Source organism: Acinonyx jubatus, chromosome B2, assembly GCF_027475565.1.
Source record: "Acinonyx jubatus isolate Ajub_Pintada_27869175 chromosome B2, VMU_Ajub_asm_v1.0, whole genome shotgun sequence".
In the NCBI taxonomy this organism is placed as follows: Eukaryota; Metazoa; Chordata; class Mammalia; order Carnivora; family Felidae; genus Acinonyx; species Acinonyx jubatus.
Window position 1 is genome coordinate 36,932,794 of NC_069385.1, and position 23,279 is coordinate 36,956,072.

The window sequence follows — 23,279 nt, forward strand, 5'->3', positions numbered from 1 at the left end:
ACGCCGGGAAAATGGGGCGCTTCCTGGCGGGGCGGGATTTCCGGGATTCTCCCGCAGGAAAATGGAAAAAGGCGCGCGTGAGAGAGAAGGGATGCGGAAGAGCCTAAAGAAAACAAGAAGAGGAAGGACGGCGGTAAAGGGAGGGCCTGAGGCGGAACCAAGGGGAGGTTCCGGCAAGAGGGAAAGGGTCGCGGGGGAGCGGATAAAAGGGGCGGAAAGCGGAAGAGGGTCGTGGGGGAGCGGAAAAGGAGGTTGCCTGCTTCCAGGCGCACTGGACTGCGTGGCTGTAGGGGCTGCCCTTTAAGTGTCATCTAGGACAGGATTCTAGCTTGTCGCTGTGTCATGGGCTTTAACGCTTCTCGGTACGAATTACAAGCGGGGACCCGCCAGGGCTCACCGGCGCGTTCCTAGTGACTTATCGCAGAGGTCCACTGCCCTGTGCTGGGCGTGGGGACGCAGTGCCGAGCGCCGCTGACGGACTTTGCGAGGTGAAGGAGGGCACTTGGGAAGAGTAAAACTTTTCTAAGGGTTGTGGCAAAATAGCCTACATTAGCATTTTCAAAAGAACGGGGAGACATGATTTCAACGCACTAGTTTAAATTGTAAATACTTTTCAGGCATAGACAGGATGGGTGATGTTCCTTAGGACTTCTGGATTTGTCCTGTGTATTAAATTATTTTGCTTAATTAAGACATTTGTTTCGTCCAGCCGACTTTTCAGTAACAACAGAAAAATGTCCAAATCATTTTTGGTAAGGGTTCTTTAATTCTAAAATACTTTTGAGCCTCGAGAATCCTTTTAATGCTACACCACACACCAGGGTCACAAATGTAGGGGATTAAAACCACTGGTTACTTAAATTACGTATTTAAAGGGCTTATGGGACCTTGAGAAAAAAAGTGTATCAACCCCCCCAACTCCCTTTCTTTTCCAACTCTGAGAACCTCCTGTTTACCAACTGTTGGCTTTAGGTGCTAGAGATATAGAGATAAATGGCCTGGGCAAGAATAACAGAGGACCCCTTTTGTGAAACTTTGCACTCTATTGGAGGAAATAAGCTTCGGGGGAAGATGTAATCGTGAAGTCTACTGGGAGAGGGAGGAGCATAGCAGGAAAACAGCTGATCCTTTCTTGATCTCCCCTTGCCGGATCTGAAAGAGAAGTAGTTAATAGTTGCATTTCAGGAAGAGAAACCAGCTTGCAAGAATGGAGTTGAAACAGGGTGAGTGACGGGAATAAGAAAGTGGATAGTTCTTTTGTGGACAGATTCTTAAGCCTCTTAAGGCATTATGGATTCTTAATACTTGTTTGCCAAATTATTACTGTCTTTCATTATTTGTCAAGCACCATTCTAAGCGTTGCAAAGGCCTTGCTTTCCAAAATCCTGTGGCAACGTCGGTTAAACGAGTAATTACGTGGGGGGAAAAAGAATATAAATGCTGTGCAAGCAAACAGTAAGAGTATTTTATGTAGCGTAAGTATTAAAGGAGATGACTAGGAGTTACTTCACGGAAGAGAAAAGTGTAACAGGTGAGGGGTCACATATGGACGTGAGGAACAAAGAGAAAAACCTGAAGGATTTGAGAAACTAAAAGTTCATTTTGGCTGTATGAAGAGGTGTGTGTATGGTGGCATGTGATAAAGCTCGAAAGGTAGGTTATATAATGACAGTCTCAAGAGAAACCAAAACTTGAAAATCAAGTCATGTTTGGACAGTCTTAAATAGAATCTTTCTGACTTTTTTTTGTTGTTTACCACCTCCCTCGGGCTAATTGTTATTAAGTATGCATTTGTGTTAATTTTCTGTATTCAATAAATCCAGCAGATGGTAAAACGGGTTACATATGGCTTTTAAGAGAAAAGCTAGCTTATTTCCTGTGCAGGGAGGGGAACTATTTGATCCTTTGCAGAACTTGAAAAAACAGTTGGAGAGAGTAACACGTTTGATTGATCTTGGATGTCAGGACCTTTCTTCTCTTTCCCTTTTCCAGTGGCTTGGTTATGAGCTCATTCCACTGGTCCAACTCTGGCAGGACAGCAAAATAGCCTTTACAACAAGTTTTAAACATACGTTTTGTCATGAATACAGTTTATAAAATCGTAAATTCCTCAGAACTTTTCCATTGCCTTACGATTCTGGAACAGCTCCAAAATGCTGACTGTTTAACTACATCCTTACACAGAACCTGAATTTCAACCCTTGTTCGTACACATCTACTTTCAGACACTATAGTATTTTCATAGTGGCTGATACTTTATCATCTCCTTAGCACTGAACTCTTGTCTAATTTGGTCTTAGAATTTAGAATTGGGATGACGCATACATAATAGGCTATTACCAAGTTTCTAGAATATGATTTCTAAACTTGAGGTCAGCAAACCTAGTAGGCTTAAGCAGTGCCCTTGAGTTTTTGTGGTACTCTTCTGTGGCACAGACAAGGAAATGTGAAGAGAGGAGAGAAAAGAAGGGAGAGTTAGTAGTGGAAGAAGGATAGGAATGGGGAAGGAGAGAAAAAATGTTAGTCATATGTATGTTTAATTTTGTAATGATTTAAAGTAAGGAGATAATAGATCTCATGGCATCTATGTCAATTGCCTTTGTGTTGTTAGATATTGGAGAGGTAATAGATGAGGATAGAACAGGCTCCTTACAAGAGAGAAGATATATTGTTTATTGATTTTATTATCCCACAAGAATAATTAAAAATGCTAATGATTTTGTAAGCCTTATTCCTTATTTTCTAGTTTAACTCTTTGTTCTTTTCCCTAAACAGAATATTGTGGAAAATACAGGCAAATTTAGTTTTTGAAAATAGCCATTGAAGTCCTTATCAAGTTTTGGGGGGCACTTTTTAAAATGCTGAAGTCATGGTAAATATGGAAAAGATCAGGACCTTTGCCTCAGTTGAATTTGCCATTGGGTTTCTGTTCTGTATCTGACATCCCCAGGAGCAAAGCATGCATAGAGCAAACTGGATATATTATATTTGACTCTGACTGTCTTATGTAGGCCTTTCAGTTTTGTGAACTGACCTGACAAGTGATCTTATGAGCTTATTTTCCCTAGACTGGAGGCAGGCCCAAGGAACCCTGAGCCCTACTGTATTTGATCTTCTTCAAATGGGACAAGATAAAGGCAAAATCCCAGGTTCCTTTTATCACATAAACCTCTGAGAGAGAGAGAGAGAGAGAGAGAGAGAGAGAGAGAGAGCGCGCGGGCGCAGGGTGCGTGTGTGTGTGTGTGTGTGTGTGTAAAAGAAGGGAGAATAGAAAGAACTAAGCAAATCCAAAATAGCAGTCCCAGGGCAGATAGTTTCACTTTGTTGCCTGGTACCCAGAGCTATAGCACACTGAAAACCAATATCCTCCTTTGGAAGGTGAAGAAGGGAAGGTGAGGCAAAATAGGTCAAATCTCAGGTTCCCCATTTAAGTTTGCCACAAATAGTTACTAAGTATTCACTTCAGTATCACTGGGTAAATTGCCTCTCATCCTGAGAAAGAGATTGTAACAGGCCAAGCCTGCCTTAAGATTCCTCTTGTGAGAGAAATCTTGTTACATAGTTAAAGAACGAAGGCTGTTGCTAACGAGCTCCTTGTAAGATATGTATTACCAACTGCGCATATTATTGATAGGTAACGTCTTACTATTTATTACTTCACTTATTAAAAAGTTAATATTTTTATTAATGAAACAATAGAAATTGTGTTGTATGCAAACCCATTTTGTAAACATGAAAAGAAAATCATATCTTTGCGCATTTGTAACTACATATCCTGGACTTGGCATTTCCTAGAAAACCAACAGTGAAATAAACTTTTTCTATTTTGCAGACAGAGATCTTATATTTAGTTTAGAAAATGATGGTTAGGTACTGTCATCCCTACACAGTAATAACCACATTAGGGGTCATTTAGTTCCACAAATATTAAATGTAAGCCTCTGTGTGCTAAAGGCTATGAATAATATGCAGTCCTGCCGATAAGAATTTTCTTATTTACTGGAAGCAGGAGCTGCATTTCTAACTCTTTATTATGTAGTTTCTGGTTATACATTGATTTTTAAGAAATATCACTATCTTTAATAAGGACTCTTTATTAATTGCCAAACCGGCCAGAGACCAGACACACCTATGTGGTCGCTGATGCAATACTTGTGTTCTTCGTGTAGTATCTTCTATGTAAAGAACTAGAGTATTTAAGAAACTAGTTTCGAAATTGGCAGTTTAGAAGATTGGGAGAAATTACTGGTAAAACCAGAGACAGCCCCAAAGTTTGGAATGATATCCTTCAGTTAAAGTTTATTGAGAAATGTAGCATATATGCATATAGTGAAAAATACATAAAAAGAGTTTAAAGAACAACAACAGAAGATGGATACCTATGTACCCATTACTTAGGTTAAGAAAAAAAAACCCATGTTCTGAGACCTAACTTTTTTAGTATGTGTTAGGTGACTCAGGCAATAGCTTTCTTCATTTTTAATGTTTTCATTTATTTTTACTCCAACTATAATACAACTTGAATTTCAAATCATGAAACAAAAATAATCTTTTATGGAAATAACATATGAACAAAATTGCTGCACAATTTCATAACCATCTCATAAATATTTGATTTAATCAGATAGCCTATATATAAAATATGTTCTTGTCCATTCAAAAGGCTTGTGTTTCTATCTATGGAGTTACATGAAATAATGTCTCAAGTTTTAAAGGTTTTTATAAATTGACAATTCATTAAAAAATGTATATGTATTTGAAACAAAAGTAGAGAGTGAGAACTTTGAGAACTTTTGTGTTTTCAAAATTTGACAAAAGGTAAACTTTAATTGTGAAAAGGAAACGTGGGCCCTGTTTTGTTTTTTTCTAGATTTGTTTTGCGGAGAGAAGTGGAACTATACAATTTTTATGCTAACAGTTTAGTAGTAACATAATCTTCTGAAGAAATGATACTCTGAAAATATGTAAAATGAGAGTATTTTAAAGGTGGCTCCCTCTGCCAATATTTTGGCCATAAGACACTGCAAAGAAAAGCTGGTTTATATTTTCTTTTGGTTACTCCCCAGCAAAATTGGGATATTGCCTGATTTCTGTTGTGCTTCTGCTTAGAATTTTAAAACTTAGAATGAAGTGAAATAAAATATCATAATATTTTATTTATATTTAATATTTTTTGATCCATTTTTGCCTATAGAAAATCCTTATATTTCATACTAAAAGTTTACTGGTGAAGAAGAAAAATGCTTTTATGAAGTTAAGACTATATTTTAAGTTTGATGTAAATCTCTAATAGAGCTTAATGAAAAGAGGGACTTTGTTCTGTTTTCAATTAGTTGAATTATTTTTGCTTTTTATGTGCATATTTTGTTTACTTGATAAAACTAAAAAATTTTTGAGGGTAAAGTTACTTTTTTTTCTCTTTGAAACAGTTAGCAAAGGGGAGATCATTAGTAACTCAGTAAATACCCATTTAATCATTACTAATTATACTTTACCAAATGCTTTTATCATATGTATGTGTTTATACATTAGGATTCCAGTCTATGAATTTCTTTTTGTTTCATGTTAATTTTTAAGTTTTTTTTTTAAGTTTATTTATTTATTTTGAGAGAGAAAGAGTTCTGTGCATGTTCAGGGGAGGGGCAGAGAAAGAGGGAGAGAGTGAGAACCTCAAGCAGGTCCCATGCTGTCTGTGCAGTGCCTGAGGTGGGGCTCAATCCCATGAACTGAGACCATGACCTGAGCCGAAATCAAGAATTGGATGCTCAACTGACTAAGCTACCCAGGTGTCCTTTAGGTTTTTATTTAAGTAATCTCTACACCCAACAATAGGGCTTGAACTCATGACCCTGAAACTTGGAGGTCAAGAGTTGCTTGCTGTTCTGACTAAGCCAGCCAGGTACCCTCCCCACCCCCACCAATCTATGAACTTCTTGGCCATTAAAACCTTCACATGAGTGTGGTTTCCTTAATGGCCCTCATTGCAAAGAAACTATTCAACTACTGCCCACCCCTGCCCCCACTTCGGCCTTTTTTTTTTCTTTTTCTTTTTTTTTTTAGAGTAGGCTCCATGCTCATTGTGGGGCTTGAACTCATGACCCTGAGATTCAGAGTTACATGCTTTATGTGCCCCTAACCCTTTTTTATTTTTTATCTACTTTAAATCTGGAAAAGAATACTATCTTGGTTTAAAATATCTTAATTGCTAATCTTGTCAAAACTTGTCTTTAGAAAAGCAAAGAATGCCTCACAACTTTTTTTCTTTTGCATTCTTGAGATTTTTTTTTTCTTTCTTTTCTTGTATACTTACCAAGCCCTAAATTCATAGAGAATACGGTCCAGCAGCTCAGGCTCCTTTTCATTGGTTCTCACCAAATGTGCTTCTCTGGGTGGAGCAGGCTAGCCCTTGAGTTGAACCCAAGTACCTTTCCCTTTGGCTTCCTTCTTTTTCTGATCATTTTCCTTCACATGCTTTAGGAAGTTAAATTGGCTTTTTTTTTTTTTTTTAATGTTTATTTCTGAGGCAGAGAGAGAGCATGAGTGGGGGAGGGGCAGAGAAAGAGGGAAACACAGAATCAGAAGCAGGCTCCAGGCTCTGAGCTGTCAGCACTCAGCCTGATGCCAGGCTTGAATTCATGAGCCACAAGATCATGACTTAAGCCAAAGTTGGACACTTAACCGACTGAGCCACCCAGGTGACCCAGAATTTGGTTTTTCTACAAGTACCACTGGCCTCTAGACTTATACCTGGATTGTGGTGTTCTTTTCTTTAAAAAAAATTTTTTTTAATGTTTATTTACTTTCGAGAGAAGGAGACAGAGCGTGAAGGGGAGAGGGACAGAGAGAGAGAGGGAGACACAGAATTGGAAGCAGTCTCCAGGCTCTGAGCTGTCAGCACAGAGCCCGATGCGAGGCTCGAACCTACAAGCTGTGAGATTATGACCTGATCAAGATCATGACCTGAGCCGAAGTTGGAAGCTTAACTGACTGAGCCACCCAGGCTATTTGCCCAATAATTTTATTGCAGTGTTTAGCAATCAGTATAAGTCAGCTGCAGCCCAACCAAATAATTCCATTTTTAGATAGAGCCAACAGAATGCATACATTAGAATAGATAGATTGAGGTGTATTCATATAAAGTACAAAGAGTAATGGACTGTTTAGACTGTAAATACACATAATAATGGATGTCACAAACATAGTTGAAAAGGCACAAAATAATATATACTATTGAATATATATAAAATTCAAAAATAGAAAAACGAATCTAGGGTATTAGAAGTCAGGATAGTTATCTTTGTTTGGAGTTGTGACTGAGAGAGGACACAACAGACCTGAGTTTCATGTTCTGTTTCTTGGTCTGGGTATTACTGACTTAAGTGTTTTTACCTTATGAAATTTATGATTTGAGCTGTATCCTATGACTTGTTTACTGTTCTGAATGTATGTTTTAGGTCAACAAAAATGCTTACATAGGGCAAAAAAACCTATGGGCTAAGGTGAGATTGCCCAGGATGTATATATAAAGTGAGAAGAGTGACAGAATGCTGAGGAACAAAGAAACCATGCACATATTCCTATTTCTTTCCCGATTTTCCTCAGTTTTTCCTATGAAAGCTTTGCATAAGGTAAGGATAATGCTAAGAATGAAACTTCTGTTAGAGAATGGGATTGCCCTTGTAGCATTTCTGCATAGAGACTGTTTCCAAGGAAACATTGGACAATTTATTCTTAGATTTTGCAAAAGTCAAAGAGTTGGAGGAAGAACTACTATCATGAGAAAGACTTACCAGGAAGCAGGAGATGGTGCTAAACACAGAACAGCAACATTTTTCTAAATCTTCCTAGTGTATTGGATCCCAGTAAGTGCACTGTAACTATATCATCATCTCTCAGTGATACACTGAAATGATATACTTTGTGAATTATTTGGTTTGAGGAGGCAAAACAGAAGGATTTCCATACCGACCATCTCCTCAGAGTGCTTTTACGAGCGGGAAAGTACTCCCAATTAAACAGAAAGGTCTATCATTAAAACCTATTAACATACAATATTGGAAAAGTGTTCATCTGGACCACTGCGTACTTCTTTCTGTTTTCCAGAAATGGCAAGAAGTCTTTTGAAGACATCATCTTTGTCTGTGAGGACAAAATTACTACATCAAACAGGATTGTCACTTTATAATACATCCCATGGCTTCCATGAAGAAGAAGTAAAAAAAAAACTTGAGCAGTTTCCTGGTGGATCCGTTGACCTTCAGAAGGAAGATAGTGGTATTGGCATTCTTACCCTGAACAATCCAAGTAAAATGAATGCCTTCTCAGGTATAGAGATCTTTCTTTTGCTAAAGAATGACACTAAATCTAAGCTGCTATCACATATTTTTATCTCTAGTGACAATTCTTGAATGTTCTGGTACTCTTGGAACACATACACTCACACTGAAAACCCAAACCATCACTTGAACCAGGAGCATTTTTTATTAATTGTGAATATTTTAATCTTTTTAAAAAATCCATGAATACCGATGTTGATAAAAAGGAAACTTGGAAATTAATCTTGCACTTGCCAATGTATTGCAGCATTTCCTGACTCTTAGATACTGGTAAATCTAAGTAAATTACATACTGGTAAATCTAAGTAAAACCTTCTGTTTGCCAAGCAGCATTCTTGGGCATGTAAGAATTTCCTGTTTAAGGGACCTGAAAGTCCAGGACATGTGGTAATTTGTAATTTTGTGCCAAAGCTCAACTTTGAACTATGCTATTGTGATGTTATGCAAGAGCTGAGTGAGTAACACTGCTGACTCTAGCATTTCTCCCTGCTTCAAGATGATTTTGGCAATTTCTGTCTGTCAGTGATGTACCTTGTGTACCTTGTGGGTTGTTAATGATGTACACGAGCTAATACATAACCTTGCTGACTGCCCAGTCAAGGTGACTTCGGCAATTTGCCTGTTATGCCTGTCATGGAGGGTAAATTATATTCTGTAGTATTTGAAATACTGAGCTTAAAAATACTTCTATAAATTTTCATACCTTGAGACCTAATTTAGTAGACTGTAAACTTTGTAAGTTAGTCATGGTGGGTTTTTAAAACGCAAGATAACTTTTCTTTTCTCTTATCATAATTCAGAGATGTCTCTCTCTCTCTCTCTTAGTGCTATCCAGTAGAAGTATACACAGATGTGAACCACATATGTAAATTTAAATTTTCTGGTAGCCATATTTTTATTTATTTATTTATTTTTTTAATTTTTTTTAACGTTTATTTATTTTTGAGACAGAGAGAGACAGAGCATGAACGGGGGGAGGGTCAGAGAGAGGGAGACACAGAATCTGAAACAGGCTCCGGGCTCTGAGCTGTCAGCACAGAGCCCGACGCGGGGCTCGAACCCACGAACGTGAGATCATGACCTGAGCCGAAGTCAGACGCTTAACCGACTGAGCCACCCAGGCGCCCCACGGTAGCCATATTTTTAAAAAGTAAAAGGAAACAGGTGAAATTAGTTTTAATAAAGTACTTTATTATCCCAGTATATTAATAGTTCAACATGTGACTCATATGAGAAATTATTTATATGTTGTTTTCCCTTTTTTTATACCAACTTTTTGAACGTGGTGTGTACTTTACACATAAACGCACATCTCAGTTTAGCCACATTTCAAGTGCTCAGTAGCTAGATATGGATGGTGGCTACTTTATTGGACCATACAACTCCATACCCTCAATTGGTTCAGAGAATAAAAAGCCAATTTTAATATTAACCTAGGAAAAATGAAATTAGAAAAGACTGCTCTAGAAAATTAGACTAGATTAATAGTCTAATTTACTACTGAATAGGTACAAATAATTTATATTAGTAAAGATTTTTATTCAAATGGAAACAAATACTAATTTGATGGCTGATGTTTAAAATGAATACAAGCAGAGATGCTTTGACTTGGGTAATGGTGTTTGGTTGACTTGGTCTGGGAGAAGTTGAGTGAGCCCCACACCACACAATTTTCAAACCTCAAGGCTCTGGTTTGAAAATTACCCAACCAGCTACTCTTTAAGGTTTCTTCTAACACTTAATGCTTAGTTTACCAGAGTAGAAAAAGATGAGTTCAAGATTAACTACTGGTATAGATGTCTCATACTTAAGGCCATTTTTTTAGAAGCTTAAATATTAGGGATGATTGAAGGTCCATATTTATCTATATAGATTTATTCTTGTGCTAAATGACTGTGTTTTTTAAATTATTTATTTTTATTTTTATTTTTTTGTTAAATGCTACTGGACTGTATAAATTTTGAGAGCAAGAACTATATTTATAAAACACCTAGAACATCCTTGGGAAGGGCTACTATTTTAGTTAGGTCATAATTAGCAGTTGGAAAGGATTCTAACTTTCTATACATGTGGAATCTACTTGTGAATCAATAACATTAACATTTATTGTGGAACTACTTCCTTACTGGTTACTTCAGAAAATGGCAAAGAAAATAATAGTTCTTGATATCCTGGGGTTTATGTTCCAGAATAGTATACATAGTTTAATGGGGCCAGAATAGTATACATAGTTTAATGGGACCTTGTGATACAGAGAGTCTTTGCCAGTTTTAACCTTCTGTTATGATCTTTATATTGGCTTCTAAAATATTTTCTTACAAAGAGTAAACTTAATCATGTTGACAGCATTATGAACTTTATGAACTTGGAAGACCACCACAGATAAGAATTATAGTCCTGGGGTGCCTGGGTGGCGCAGTCGGTTAAGCGTCAGACATCAGCCAGGTCACGATCTCGCGGTCCGGAGTTCGAGCCCCGTGTCAGGCTCTGGGCTGATGGCTCACAGCCTGGAGCCTGCTTCCGATTCTGTGTCTCCCTCTCTCTCTGCCCCTCCCCCGTTCATGCTCTGTCTCTCTCTGTCCCAAAAAATAAATAAAAAACGTTGAAAAAAAAAATTGAAAAAAAAAATTACAGTCCTTCCTATTCCCATTTAAAATTTGTTCATTATAAAGAAACTCCAGTAGAATTTTGGAATGATATCAAGGTAAAAATGTAATCTATAAATCATAGCATTGATGGTTGGTAGGCATCTTATTGACAGCCTGTGAAGTACTTTCAGAGTATGCCTTGGGCTACTCAGAGCATAGTCTGTCAGCTGTGGAACAAGATGCTATGTACTATCCCTTTCCTGAACTAACATCTATTATAATAGTTCTCATGTGAGTAGAGTAGGAATATTATACTTTGTTTTGTATACCATATACCCAATAGATTGTAAGATCTCAGTCTTCTGGGCAGAACTATATTTGAGTTAGGAATACAGGCATAACTCTTGTTATGAGCTTGTTGATTTTAATAATGCTTGTTGAGCTTGTTGCCTAAGACAACGTGTACTATTGTGAAGTCAGGACTACATTTGATTTAAAAAAAAAATTATTTTTTTTAATGTTTATTTATTTTTGAGACAGAGAGACAGAGCATGAATGGGGGAGGGCCAGAGAGAGAGGGAGACACAGAATCTGAAGCAGGCTCCAGGCTCCGAGCTGTCAGCACAGAGCCCAACGTGGGGCTTGAACTCACAGACTGTGAGATCATAACCTGAGCCGAAGTCGGAGGCTCAACCGACTGAACCACCCAGTCGCCCCAGGACTATATTTGATTTTTACCTAAGGAATAATTTTTTCTTACCACCATACCCTTATTTATTTAATTTTCTTATTCCTAGGACATGTATGATATATTCTCATTTTCTACCTAGCTATGTATTTGTGTGATTTCTTAATTCAGACAGAGAAAGATTACTAACATTGTAAACTTTGAAAGCAGGGGCTGTCATGTATACCTCTTTTGTGTATACCCCATGGTACCAACACAATAGGCATTTGATAGATATTTAGTAAATATCTATCAAATGTAGGATCTAAGAGTCATGTTTGATCCCTGATGGCTTTAAATTATTTCTGTTTTTTTGGTATCTTATGTACTTTGATTTGTCTTCTTCTCTGTGGCAGGAGTTATGATTCTACAACTTCTGGAAAAAGTGATTGAATTGGAAAGTTGGACAGAGGGGAAAGGTCTCATTGTCCGTGGGGCAAAAAATACTTTCTCCTCAGGATCTGATTTGAATGCTGTGAAAGCACTAGGGACTCCAGAGGCAAGTATTCTATGAATTGTGCACTAGATTCCACATGCGTGTCAGATATTTATCACTGAGACATTGATGTTTTACATTGGTTATTATGATAGCTATCATCATAATAATCAGGATAATATTAAGAGGCTTCCAAGGGTCAGAGGTTTTAGTTTTCTTCTTATAGATTAGGTTGCAATATTGTAAAGTAATGGAGGGGAAGAAAAGGAAGGGCAAGAAGATTAGCAATCACTAAAGCCCATGAAAACCAGCAGGAATTTGAATTCTTTTAAGTGGAAGACCCTTAGCATCTCATGATGAGGAATTTTATATGAGGTACATATATAAAGTACCCAGCAATGCTTTGGCATGTAGTAGGCTTCAACAAATGGTAATGATTAAAACATTTGCTTTTGAACTGCGCTGATAGAAAAGGAATCCTAATCATCTTCCATTATCTTTCAAGGAACCTAGGAACTTCCACCCATATTTCCTAGGTTTAAAAAAAAAAAAAAGGTGTGGGGGGGAGGAAGGAAAAGGAAAAATTTAATCATTGCCATTTAATTATAGGTTTGGGCTGTATATAGGTAATGATGTTTTATTTTTATTTATTTATTTTTTATTTTTTATTTTAACGTTTAATTTATTTTTGAGGCTGAGAGAGACAGAGCATGAACGGGGGAGGGGCAGAGAGAGAGGGAGACACAGAACTGGAAGCAGGCTCCAGGCTCTGAGCCATTAGCCCGGAGCCTGATGCGGGGCTTGAACTCACGGACCGCGAGATCGACCTGAGCTGAAGTCGGACGCTTAACCCACCGAGCCACCCAGGCGTCCATGTAATGATGTTTTAATGGTGTTCTACAACTCATACTGCTCTGTGTAGTATATGATCTGTATTTGCATAAAAATGTGAGGAAAGAGCTCTCTTTTGGTAATTTTTATAAGACTTGGATTTGAATGCTGGTTTCAACATTTTCTGGGTAAGTGATTAGAAAAATCACTCAATCTTTCTAAATCTTATTTTAGCTGAAGCATTGGGGATAAATGAAACTTTCAAGGAAGAAATATTAGATAAAAAAGAGAAAGAGAATCATGGATTTGATTTTGGGGAATACATGCATTTACTGGATTAGCTGAATGAGAAAAGAAAACTGAAAAGGAAAAATCAAAGAAATAGGAAGAGAATCAGGAGTGGGAAATATTGCTAGAAACTAAAAGGATTTCAAAATACAGAATTTGGTCAAAGCAAGCTACCATGTGTTAATGGAGACAGGAACATAAGGATAAGGAAAAAGCCATTTCACAAATAGAAGATTATTAGAAACTTTTGAGGGGAGTCTTTTGAGAGGTTAGGGCCATCAACCTCTGTGCAGTTGATAATCTGCATATAACTTGACTCCATTAACTTAACTTCTAATAGCTTATTGTTGAATGGGAAGCTTTACCAATAACAAACAGTAGATTAACATGTTTTCTATGTTATAGTTATTATATACTGTATTCTTACAATAAAGTAAGTTACAGAAAAAAAGCGTTATTAGGAAAATCATAATGGGGCACCTGGGTGGTGGCTCAATTGGTTGAGCATCCGACTTTAGCTTTTGACTCAGGTCATGATCCTAGGGTTGTGAGATTGAGCCCTGTGTTGGGCTCCGTGCTGAGTGTGGAGCCTGCTTGAATTGAATGTGGATTGTGCTTGAGATTCTGTCTCTCTCTCCCTTTGCCCCTTCCACCTCACCCTGCTTGGGCATGCTGTCTCTCTCTAGGGTAAAAAAATAAAATCATAAGAGAATACATATTTACAGTACTGGACTATAAAAAATCCACATATAAGTGGACCCATGCAATTCAAACCTGTGTTGTTCAAGGGTCAACTGTACTTTTAAGAAATTTGTTTTTTTTTTAATTTTTTTTAATGTTTATTTATTTTTGAGACAGAGAGAGACAGAGCACGAATGGGGGAGGGGCAGAGAGAGAGGGAGACACAGAATCGGAAGCAGGCTCCAGGCTCTGAGCCATCAGCCCAGAGCCTGACGCGAGATCGTGACCTGAGCTGAAGTCGGACGCTCAACCGACTGAGCCACCCAGGCGCCCCAGAAATTTGTTTTTTATATATTCTTAGGAGATCAGAATTTGGGATAACAGGTGGTGTATCTTATACTTCTTTCCCCCAAATTACCTTGAGTAGAATTTCACACTCTTCTGGGGTATGTAATATGACTCTCATGTCCAAGTCTTTGCTAATATCTCATGCAGAGCTCAAGGAGCCCTAGAAAGTCAACAAAATCAAATACTACATCATTTGCATTTCTAACAGCATCAAAGAATTTTAAATGAAAATCTCATAAAAAAAAAGTTGGGTATATTTTTGGCTTTGTTGCTTTCTAAGTATTTCATATATAATTTACATTATAATGTGTTTATGCTTATTCTTATTTAAAGGATGGAATGACCTTATGTATGTTCATGCAGAACACCTTAACAAGATTTATGAGGTGACGTATCTTTCTTTATGATTTCTAAAAAAAAAAAAAAAAAAAAAAAAGCTCTTATTTGTTCTGTTTTGCCCCAGTTAAAAATACTTGATTTTTAAATTATATTTAATGATGGACTATTTATTTGTGCCATCAAGGAGAGCCATTTAATTAAATGTTGGTGAAGTATGCACAGTTACTTAAAAGATAAGAGAAGGGAGAGATAAAAAGAATTTAAGACATAGCACTTTTCCTGAAGAGCTTATATTACTAGCTATATTTAGGCATAGCCATGGGAAAGTTAAATACTGATATTGGAGCAGAATAAGGACACTGTTCAGGAGATGACACATAAAGATTACCTCATATTCAAAATTAGTAGAACGTATGGTGAAGTGGTGTATATCCAGAAGAGAGAGGAAAAGCCCTATGGGTTGGTGATGGCTTTTACCGATTCCTGAGGAAAATGGATTCACTTTGCATCTAGATGAAGAAGAAAAGGCAGAAAATTCTTCTTGGCTTATCACTATGCATTTGGGGTTACAAACTATGACGTTTTGGCTAATTAGCTTTCTACTTCTGTATTCCAAATGTAACTAATTTAAAAATTATAAAAAATAAGGAAATTCATGTTATTTAGCATATTTACTAGTGGGGCATCAGTCTATATTTGGTTTTTTCATAGTTTTTGTACCACTTCACCTTCCCTTCGCTATGATTTGAATTTTTCTTAAAGAAATCTTAAAAGTGTTTTTAATCCTTTGTATTTAGAAACATAATCTGTTAATAAATTTCCCATTACTTTAGGCCTGCAGATTTGCGTTTTGGTTAGAACCTACAGAATATTCCATACTTTCAAGGCATTTTATTTTTTTTTTTAATTTTTTTTTTCTTTCAAGGCATTTTAGATTTATGTTGTAATATATATTCCTCCAGGAGTGGTTCTTTGCAAAGAGAAAAGGTGAAGACATTTCTTTTTACCACAGACCCATTCCTTTCCATAGGATTAGATATTAATCATTTCACTGAGTAATAAAAAGACTTTTGGTAAGAATCTTTATAATACAGTTTTGGAGCTCAGTCTTCTCTACCACATTTCCTCCCTTTGGATATAGCCTTAAATTTTGCCATCTAAAACTTGGCATCAATACAAATGCAGTAAGATAAGGTCCCATTGAATTACTCCTGATTGCCAGCTGCTGAGAAGTTGTAGAAACTGTATATTATATTTAAAAAATTCATTTGGAAGGAAGTCATGATATATAGTTACAAAATACAGTAATGTACAAAAAATATAAAGTATATATATCATGTATAGTATATATTATACTTTATAAATTTTATTTATATTACATATTATATATGTGTAATATGTATAAAATATAGTTAATAGCTTAAACTATATAATGATTCAGGGAGGTAGTATGATAAACTTACATAGCATTTAGTATGAATTATTATATCTTAAGAATTAGACTGCTTTATTTGTCATGATATACAGGCTCAAGGTTCCACTATCCTTTGAGGTGTGTTACAAACATAGTTCAATAATTTGTTTCTACTGTAGTTCAAGTTTTTCAAAAATAATATTTGTAAATTAATATTGAAATGAAAAATATTAACATCCATTTTTCCTTTTTCCTTCAATAAACAGACTCCCTTTAATAAGTGTTGCGCTGGTTCAAGGTCGGGCATTGGGTGGAGGAGCAGAATTTACTACAGCATGTGATTTCAGGTAAGGTGAAAATTGCTTTACTCCCTCCACAAATATAATCAACATGCTCAAATTTATATTTTGCTTGAATATAAATATTGTATATATTCTTAAACAAGATGATCAGTTAGTGAATATTTTCTTTTGTCTATTATTAAAGTAGATAATTTTAGTCAATCTAGTATAATAATAACTCTATCATTACTTTATTACTATACATTTCAAAAAGTTAACAAATGATTTTGAGCAAATGAAATCCATGTTAGCAAAATTCCTAGGGAAGGAAGTCAATGAAATGTATGAAACTTTAAGATTCAAAAGTATTATACAGAGAAAAATAAAACACTAAAAAAGAGAAAACAGAATGGAGAAAGAGACACTGCTTTTTCCGATAGTCCTCTTACCAGTAGAGGGAGATTCTCCTTTTGGTGATGTGTAGTAACTTTGTGGAACTTTTGGACTGGTTAGGGAATGAAAGTAGAGAAAATTATTTGGGACCAATAGCCCTCAGTTTCCAGAATTCTTTTTTAATATCGGATAGCTATATTTTATAGGAATGATGTTCTGTAGAATCTAATGCTTTACTTGTGCTTGAAACTATGTTCTTAGTTACTATTCCTAAGACCTGCTAGCTGAGCTTTAAGGAGAACCATTATAGTGTTCTTTGATCTGTACAAATATGGAAGGCAGTATATATAGCTTATGTAGCAAGCATAATTGGGGATAAAATGGCAAAACAGTAAAGAGCCCGAGCACTGGAGTCAGATAGACTTAGGCTCAATCCCAGTTTCCCACTTTTTTCTATAGTTGACCCTTGAATAACCTGAGTTTGATGCACGGGTCCACTTATACAGGGTTTTTTTTTTTTCAATAAATACAGAACAGTATTGTAAATGTATTTTCTCTTCCTTATGATTTTCTTAGTAGCATTTTCTATTCTCTGGCCTACTTTATTGTAACAATACGGTATATCATACATATAACATTCGAAGTATATGTCAGTTGACTGCTTATGTTTTGATAAGGCTTTTGGTCAACAGTAGGCTATTAGTAGTTAAGTTTTGGGGGAGTTAAAGTTCTACACAGATTTTTGATTGCATGGGGAGTAAATGCTCCTAACCCTCACATTGTTCAAGGTTCAACTGTATTTGACTTTAAATAAATAACTAGTTTGTCTAAGTCTCAGTTTCTTTATAAAATACAAATAATCTCTGCTAAATATCTATAAATGATTTAATATGTAGATGTTTAGCATAAACTTAACCTAGGTACACATTGATGTACACATGATATTGATTAGATTATAGATAAGATTACCTTACTACTCTTCTGCTTTTACAGAAATGCCAGTGTAGGAATATTTTGGCATAGTTTTAAACTTACTAATTCTCTTTTCACTAGGGATGCTTTTCAGCCGTAAGGCTAATCCTGGCCTTACTCCTTTTTTCTTATTCATTATACACTTGATGCTGGAAGGAAAATGTTGGAGCATACACTAAGAGGAGACTTTCATTGTTTAAAATTTTTACTTCCCTTTCAGATACTAAAGAAAAAGCATTGTCCCCTGGCACGTGGTGTGGTAGACTAGAGGAAAAATAGTTGAGGTGACTAATTCAGTCAGATCTTTTGTTCCATTTCAATTCTGTTTCTTTGAATCACAAATTTTCATGTTTTCATAGTTCAGATTCCTTTTTTTTTTAAGTTTTTTTAAATGTTTATTTATTTTTGAGAGAGTGAGAGAAACAGAGTGTGAGCAGGGGATGGGCAGAACTGAGGGAGACACACAATCTGAAGCAGGCTCCAGGCTCCAAGCTGTCAGCACAGAGCCCGATGCAGGGCACGAGATCGTGACCTGAGCTGAAGTTGGAAACATAACTGACTGAGCCATCTAGGTGCCCCTAAAGTTCAGATTTTTTAAAAAATTAAAAAAAATATATTTTTAATTATTTATTTTTTCAAAGTTCAGATTCTTAAAGTATATAAGCTAAATCTTATAATCTATCTACTGTACTAAAATGCTATGAAAATAGTCATGGTAATATAAAAGATACTCATCAAAAAGAAAAAACCTATAATTAAAAATACCTAAAGATGTATATTTTTTAATCAAAGACTTTTTTAGCCTTCATTTTAAGAAGTTTTAAATCACTTTTGTTGTGGCATAATTTCCATTCTATACTGTGTAACCATCTCTACAATCCAGATATAGAACATTTTTACCAACCCCACGTGTTTGCATGTACCATTTCCCAGTAAGTTAGCACCTTAGTCCAAGGCAAACACTGATCACCTTTTTACTCTAAATTAGATTTGTTTTTTTGGTTTATTTTTAGCATTTTATATAAATAGGTTCATTTAGTATGCTTGCGTGTGTGTCAGGCTTCCTTCATTCAGCATAATTATCTTGAGATTTATCAGTTATGTATCATGTATCACTACATCATTCCTTTTTTAAAAAAATTTTTTTTTTAACCTTTATTTTTGAGACAGAGAGAGACAGAGCATGAACGGGGGAGGGTCAGAGAGAGAGAGAGGCACAGAATCTGAAACAGGCTCCAGGCTCTGAGCCATCAGCACAGAACCCGATGCAGGGCTTGAACTCACAAACCGCGAGATCATGACCTGAGCCGAAGTCGGACGCTTAACCGACTGAGCCACCCAGGCGCCCCTACATCATTCCTTTTTAATGTTGAAAAGCTTTTTATTGCATGGATATACTACAGCTTGTTTTCTTTTCTTTTTTTTTTTTTTTTTTTAAGCTTATATATTTATTTTGAGAGAGACAGAGACAGTATGAGTCAGGGAGGGGCAGAGAGAGAAGGAGAGACAGAGAATCCCAAGCAAGCTCCATGCTGCCAGTGCAGAGCCCGACACGGAGCCTGAACTCACAAAACCGTGAGATCATGACCTGAGCCAAAACCAAGAGTCTGACACTTAACCAACTGAGCCACTCAGGCGCCCACTACAGTTTGTTTTCAAGATTCACCTGTGTTATTCCATATTATTGGTGGTTTATTCATTTTGTTGCTCAGTAGTATGGCTTTCTATGCATATTATGTATTATTATTACTATATATTATAGGTAAAAGTCTATATAAGTCAAATATATAGCATATTTTTGTCAAATAGATGTATTGTGAATATTCTTTCAGCCTTTTTATTTTGTTATTAGTGTTTTTCAAAGAGCTGAGATTTTTAATTTTTAAAATATTTTTAACTCTCAGTTTGTAATAATTACAGACTTATGTAAAAGTTGCAAAATTTACATAGATAATTCCTATATAACTTTGACTCAGTTTTTCCAGATGTTAATATCATACATAACCACAGTACAATTATTAAACCAGGAAATTGATATTGTTACAAAACTTTTAACTCATCTATAGACCTCATTCGAAGTTTTTCAATTGTCGTACTAATGTCTTTTTTCAAGTCCAGGATCTAATCAGGCATCTATTTTGTTTGATGTAAATATAGTCATCCCAGCTTTCTTATGATTAACATTTCTGTGGTATATCTTTTTCTGTCGTTTCATTTTATCTATTTATTTATTTTTTAGCATTTATTTATTTTTGAGAGACAGAGCATGAGTGGGGGAAGGGCAGAGAGAGAGGGAGACACAGAATCCAAAACAGCCTCCAGGCTTAGTACAGAGCCCAATGCGGGGCTCGAACTCACATACCGTGAGATCATGACCTGAGTCGAAGTTGGATGCTTAACTGACTGAGCCACCCAAGCGCCCCTGTTCATTTACTTTTAAATGTTTATTTATTTTGAGAGAAAGAGATAGAGAACAAGTCGGGGGCGGGGGCAGAGAGAGAGGGAGACAGAATCTTAAAACAGGCTTTGCACTGCCAGTGTGGAGCCCGATGTGGGACTCAAACCCATGAACTGTGAAATCACAACCTGAGCTGAAACCAAGAGTCTGATACTTAACCAACTGAGCCACCCAGGCTTTCCTATATTATATTATATTGTATTGTATTGTATTTATTTATTTATTTACTTATTTTATTTTATTTTTTTTATGTTTATTTTTAAGAGAGAGTGTGTGCACACAAGTAGGGGAGGGGCAGAAAGAAAGGGAAATACAATCTGAAGCAGGCTCTAGGCTCTGAGCTGTCAACACAGAGCCTGACACAGGACTCAATCTCATGGACTGTGAGATCATGACCTGAGCAGAATTCAAGACATTTAACCCACTGAGCCACCCAGGCGTACCCCCCAGTTTCCTTTCGTTTTAACCTATGCTATATGTAGTTAGTAGACATTATATATTTGAGTGTTGTTTGTTTTTTTTTTATCCAGTCTGACAATCTCTGTCTTTTAATTGGAGTGTTTACACCATATATATTCATTGTTATTGATATAATTGGGTTTAAATCTATCATCTTGGTGTTTGTTTTCTGTTTGTCCCGTCTTTCTTACTTTTCTGCCTCATTCTAGATTATTTTTTATATTCCTATTTTATCTCTAATAATCACTATACCATTTCAGCAGTCTTCAAAGCATCTTCACCAGGAATAGGTTCAATCTCAAGAAACCACTTTCTCTGCTCATCTGTAAGAATCAGCTCCTCATCTGTTCAAGTTTTTTTTATCATGAGTTGCAGCAATTCATCTTTAGGCTTCACTTCTAATTCTAGTCTTCTTGCTGTTTGCACCACATCTGCAGTGACTTCGTCCACTGAAGTCATCCATGAAGTTTGGAATTAATGTCTTCCAAAAGCCTGTTAATGTTGGCATTTTGACCTCTTCCCATGAATCATTGATGTTCTTTATGGCATGTAGAATGGTGAATGCTTTCCAGGTTTTCAATTTACTCTGCCACGCTCTATCAGAAGAATCACTGTCTATGGCAGCATTAGACTTATGTATGAAATGTATTTCTTAAATAATAAGACTTGAAAGTCAAAATGACTTCTTGATCCATAGGCTACAGAATTGATGTTGTGTTAGTAGGCATGAAATCATTAATCCCATAATTTCCATCAGAGTTCTTGGATGACTGGCTGTATTTGTCAATGAGCAGTAATGTTTTGAGAGGGATCTTCTTTCCTGAGAAGTAGGTCTCAACAGTGGGTTTTAAAATATTCATTAAACTGTGGTGTAAATAGATGTGCCATCAGCCAAGCTTCATTACTCCATTCATAGAGCACAGACAGAGTAGATTTAGCATAATTCTTAAGGGCCCTAGGATTTTTGGTGTGGTAAATGAGCATTGGCTTCAGATTAGAGTCACCAGCTCCATTAACCCCTAACAAGTGAGTCAGCCTGTCCTTCGAAGCTTTGAAGTTCTGAAGCTCTTTAGGTTCGAAAGCCCTATATGGCATCTTCTTCCAATAAAAGGCTGTTTCGTCTACATTGAAAATTGTTTTAATGTAGCCACCTCCATTAATTATCTTAGCTAGATCTTCTAACTTGCTTCAGTTTTTACATCAGCTCTTGATGCTTCATCTTACATTTGTATGCTATGGAGATGGCTTTTCCTTACACCTCATGAACCAATTGCTGCTAGTTTCAGACTTTTCCTCTGTAGCTTTCTCCCTTCTGTCAAACCTCTTAGAATTGAAGAGAGTTAGGGCCTTGCTCTGGGTTAGGCTTTGGATTAAGGGAGTGTTGTGTTTGGTTTGATCTTTATCCTGACTACTAAAGCTTTATCTATCTTGGGGTGCCTGGGTCGCTCAGTTGTTTGAGCGTTGGACTCTTGATGTCAGCTCGGGTCATGATCCCAGGGTTGTGGGATCGAGCCCTGTGTCAGGCTCTGTGCTGAGTGTGGAGCCTGCTTGAGATTCTCTCTCTCTCTCTCTCTCTCTCTCTCTCTCTCTCTTCTCTCTCTCTTCTCTCTCTCTCTTTCCTCTCTCTCTCTCTCTCTCTTTGCCTCTCTGCCTCTCTCTCTCTCTTTGCCTCTCTGCCTCTCTCTCCCTCTGTCCCCTCACCTTCTGCCCCTCTCCCCTGCTTGGGCTCACTCTCAAATAAAATTAAAAATTAAAAAAAAAAACCCTTTGTCTATATCAACAATAAAGGCTGTTTTGCTTTCTTATCTTTGTGTTTTCAGTAAGTAGCACTTTTAATTTCCTTGCAGAACTTTTCCTTTGCATTCATAACTTGGCTAACTGCTGTAAAAGGCTGTCATCTTATCTCAGATTTTGATATGCCTTTCTTACCAAGCTTTCTAACTTTTGATATAAAATGAAAGACATGAGACTCTTTCTTTTCACTTGAACACTTAGAGTCCATTGCAGGATTATTAATTAGCAATTGTCTCTCTGGGAATGGGGAGGCCCAAGGAGAGGAGAGAGTTGGGGGAATGGCCAGTGGGTAGTCAGATCACATAGTATTTATCAATTAGTTTGCGGTCTTATATGGGCATGATTCGTGGCACCCCAAAATAATTACAGTAGCAACATAAATCACTGATCACAGATTGCCATAACAAATACAGTAATGAATAAAAAGTTGAAATACTGCAAGAATTACCAGAATGCAACACAGAGATGTAAAGTCAGCAAAGCTGTTGGAAAAACAGAGCTGATAGACTTGCTGGATGGCAAGTTTGCTATAAAGCTTCAAATTGTAAAGGTCACAGTATCTGCAAGGTGCAGTTAAAACATAATAAAATAAGATATGCCTATATATAAACATATACCTATACAAATATATATAAATATAAATACCTAGTAAAATATATTATTGGAAAAATGAAACAGAAAACCAAGACATATGAATTTCTTGAATTGTAGTGTCTGTCATATATAGGAATATATATATTTCTAAAATACTGAAAAATATTTTCTTTTTTTGTATATGCACACAAATACATATGCATACATATATACATTTTTTTTACTGGTTGGCTTAGAGTTAATATGATGCATTTTGAACTTATCATAGTCCACCTTCAAATAGTATTATGCTACCTTACATCAAATACTAGAATACTAATATACTCCTATTTCCTTCTCC

The 23,279-nt window shown here is 36.4% G+C and overlaps 1 protein-coding gene across 5 annotated transcripts in view; it reads left to right on the forward strand.

Moving 5' to 3' along the window:
* The first annotated feature begins 2 nt into the window (after nt 1–2).
* The window catches only part of ECHDC1 (ethylmalonyl-CoA decarboxylase 1), a 53,610-nt gene continuing 30,333 nt past the window's right edge, over nt 3–23,279 (forward strand). Inside the window, exons 1-6 of one of the 5 annotated variants that reach the window (XM_053222270.1) lie at nt 7–133; nt 973–1,223; nt 8,104–8,325; nt 12,008–12,150; nt 14,569–14,621; nt 16,255–16,335. In XM_053222270.1, coding sequence (XP_053078245.1) covers nt 1,208–1,223; nt 8,104–8,325; nt 12,008–12,150; nt 14,569–14,621; nt 16,255–16,335 — 515 coding nt within the window. In that variant the 5' untranslated portion in view covers nt 7–133; nt 973–1,207. Of the gene's footprint in view, nt 134–351; nt 489–972; nt 1,224–1,280; nt 1,654–8,103; nt 8,326–12,007; nt 12,151–14,568; nt 14,622–16,254; nt 16,336–23,279 lie in introns of those variants that run through there. The other 4 variants (XM_015074258.3, XM_015074261.3, XM_015074260.3 and 1 more) reach the window with 4 other exon arrangements.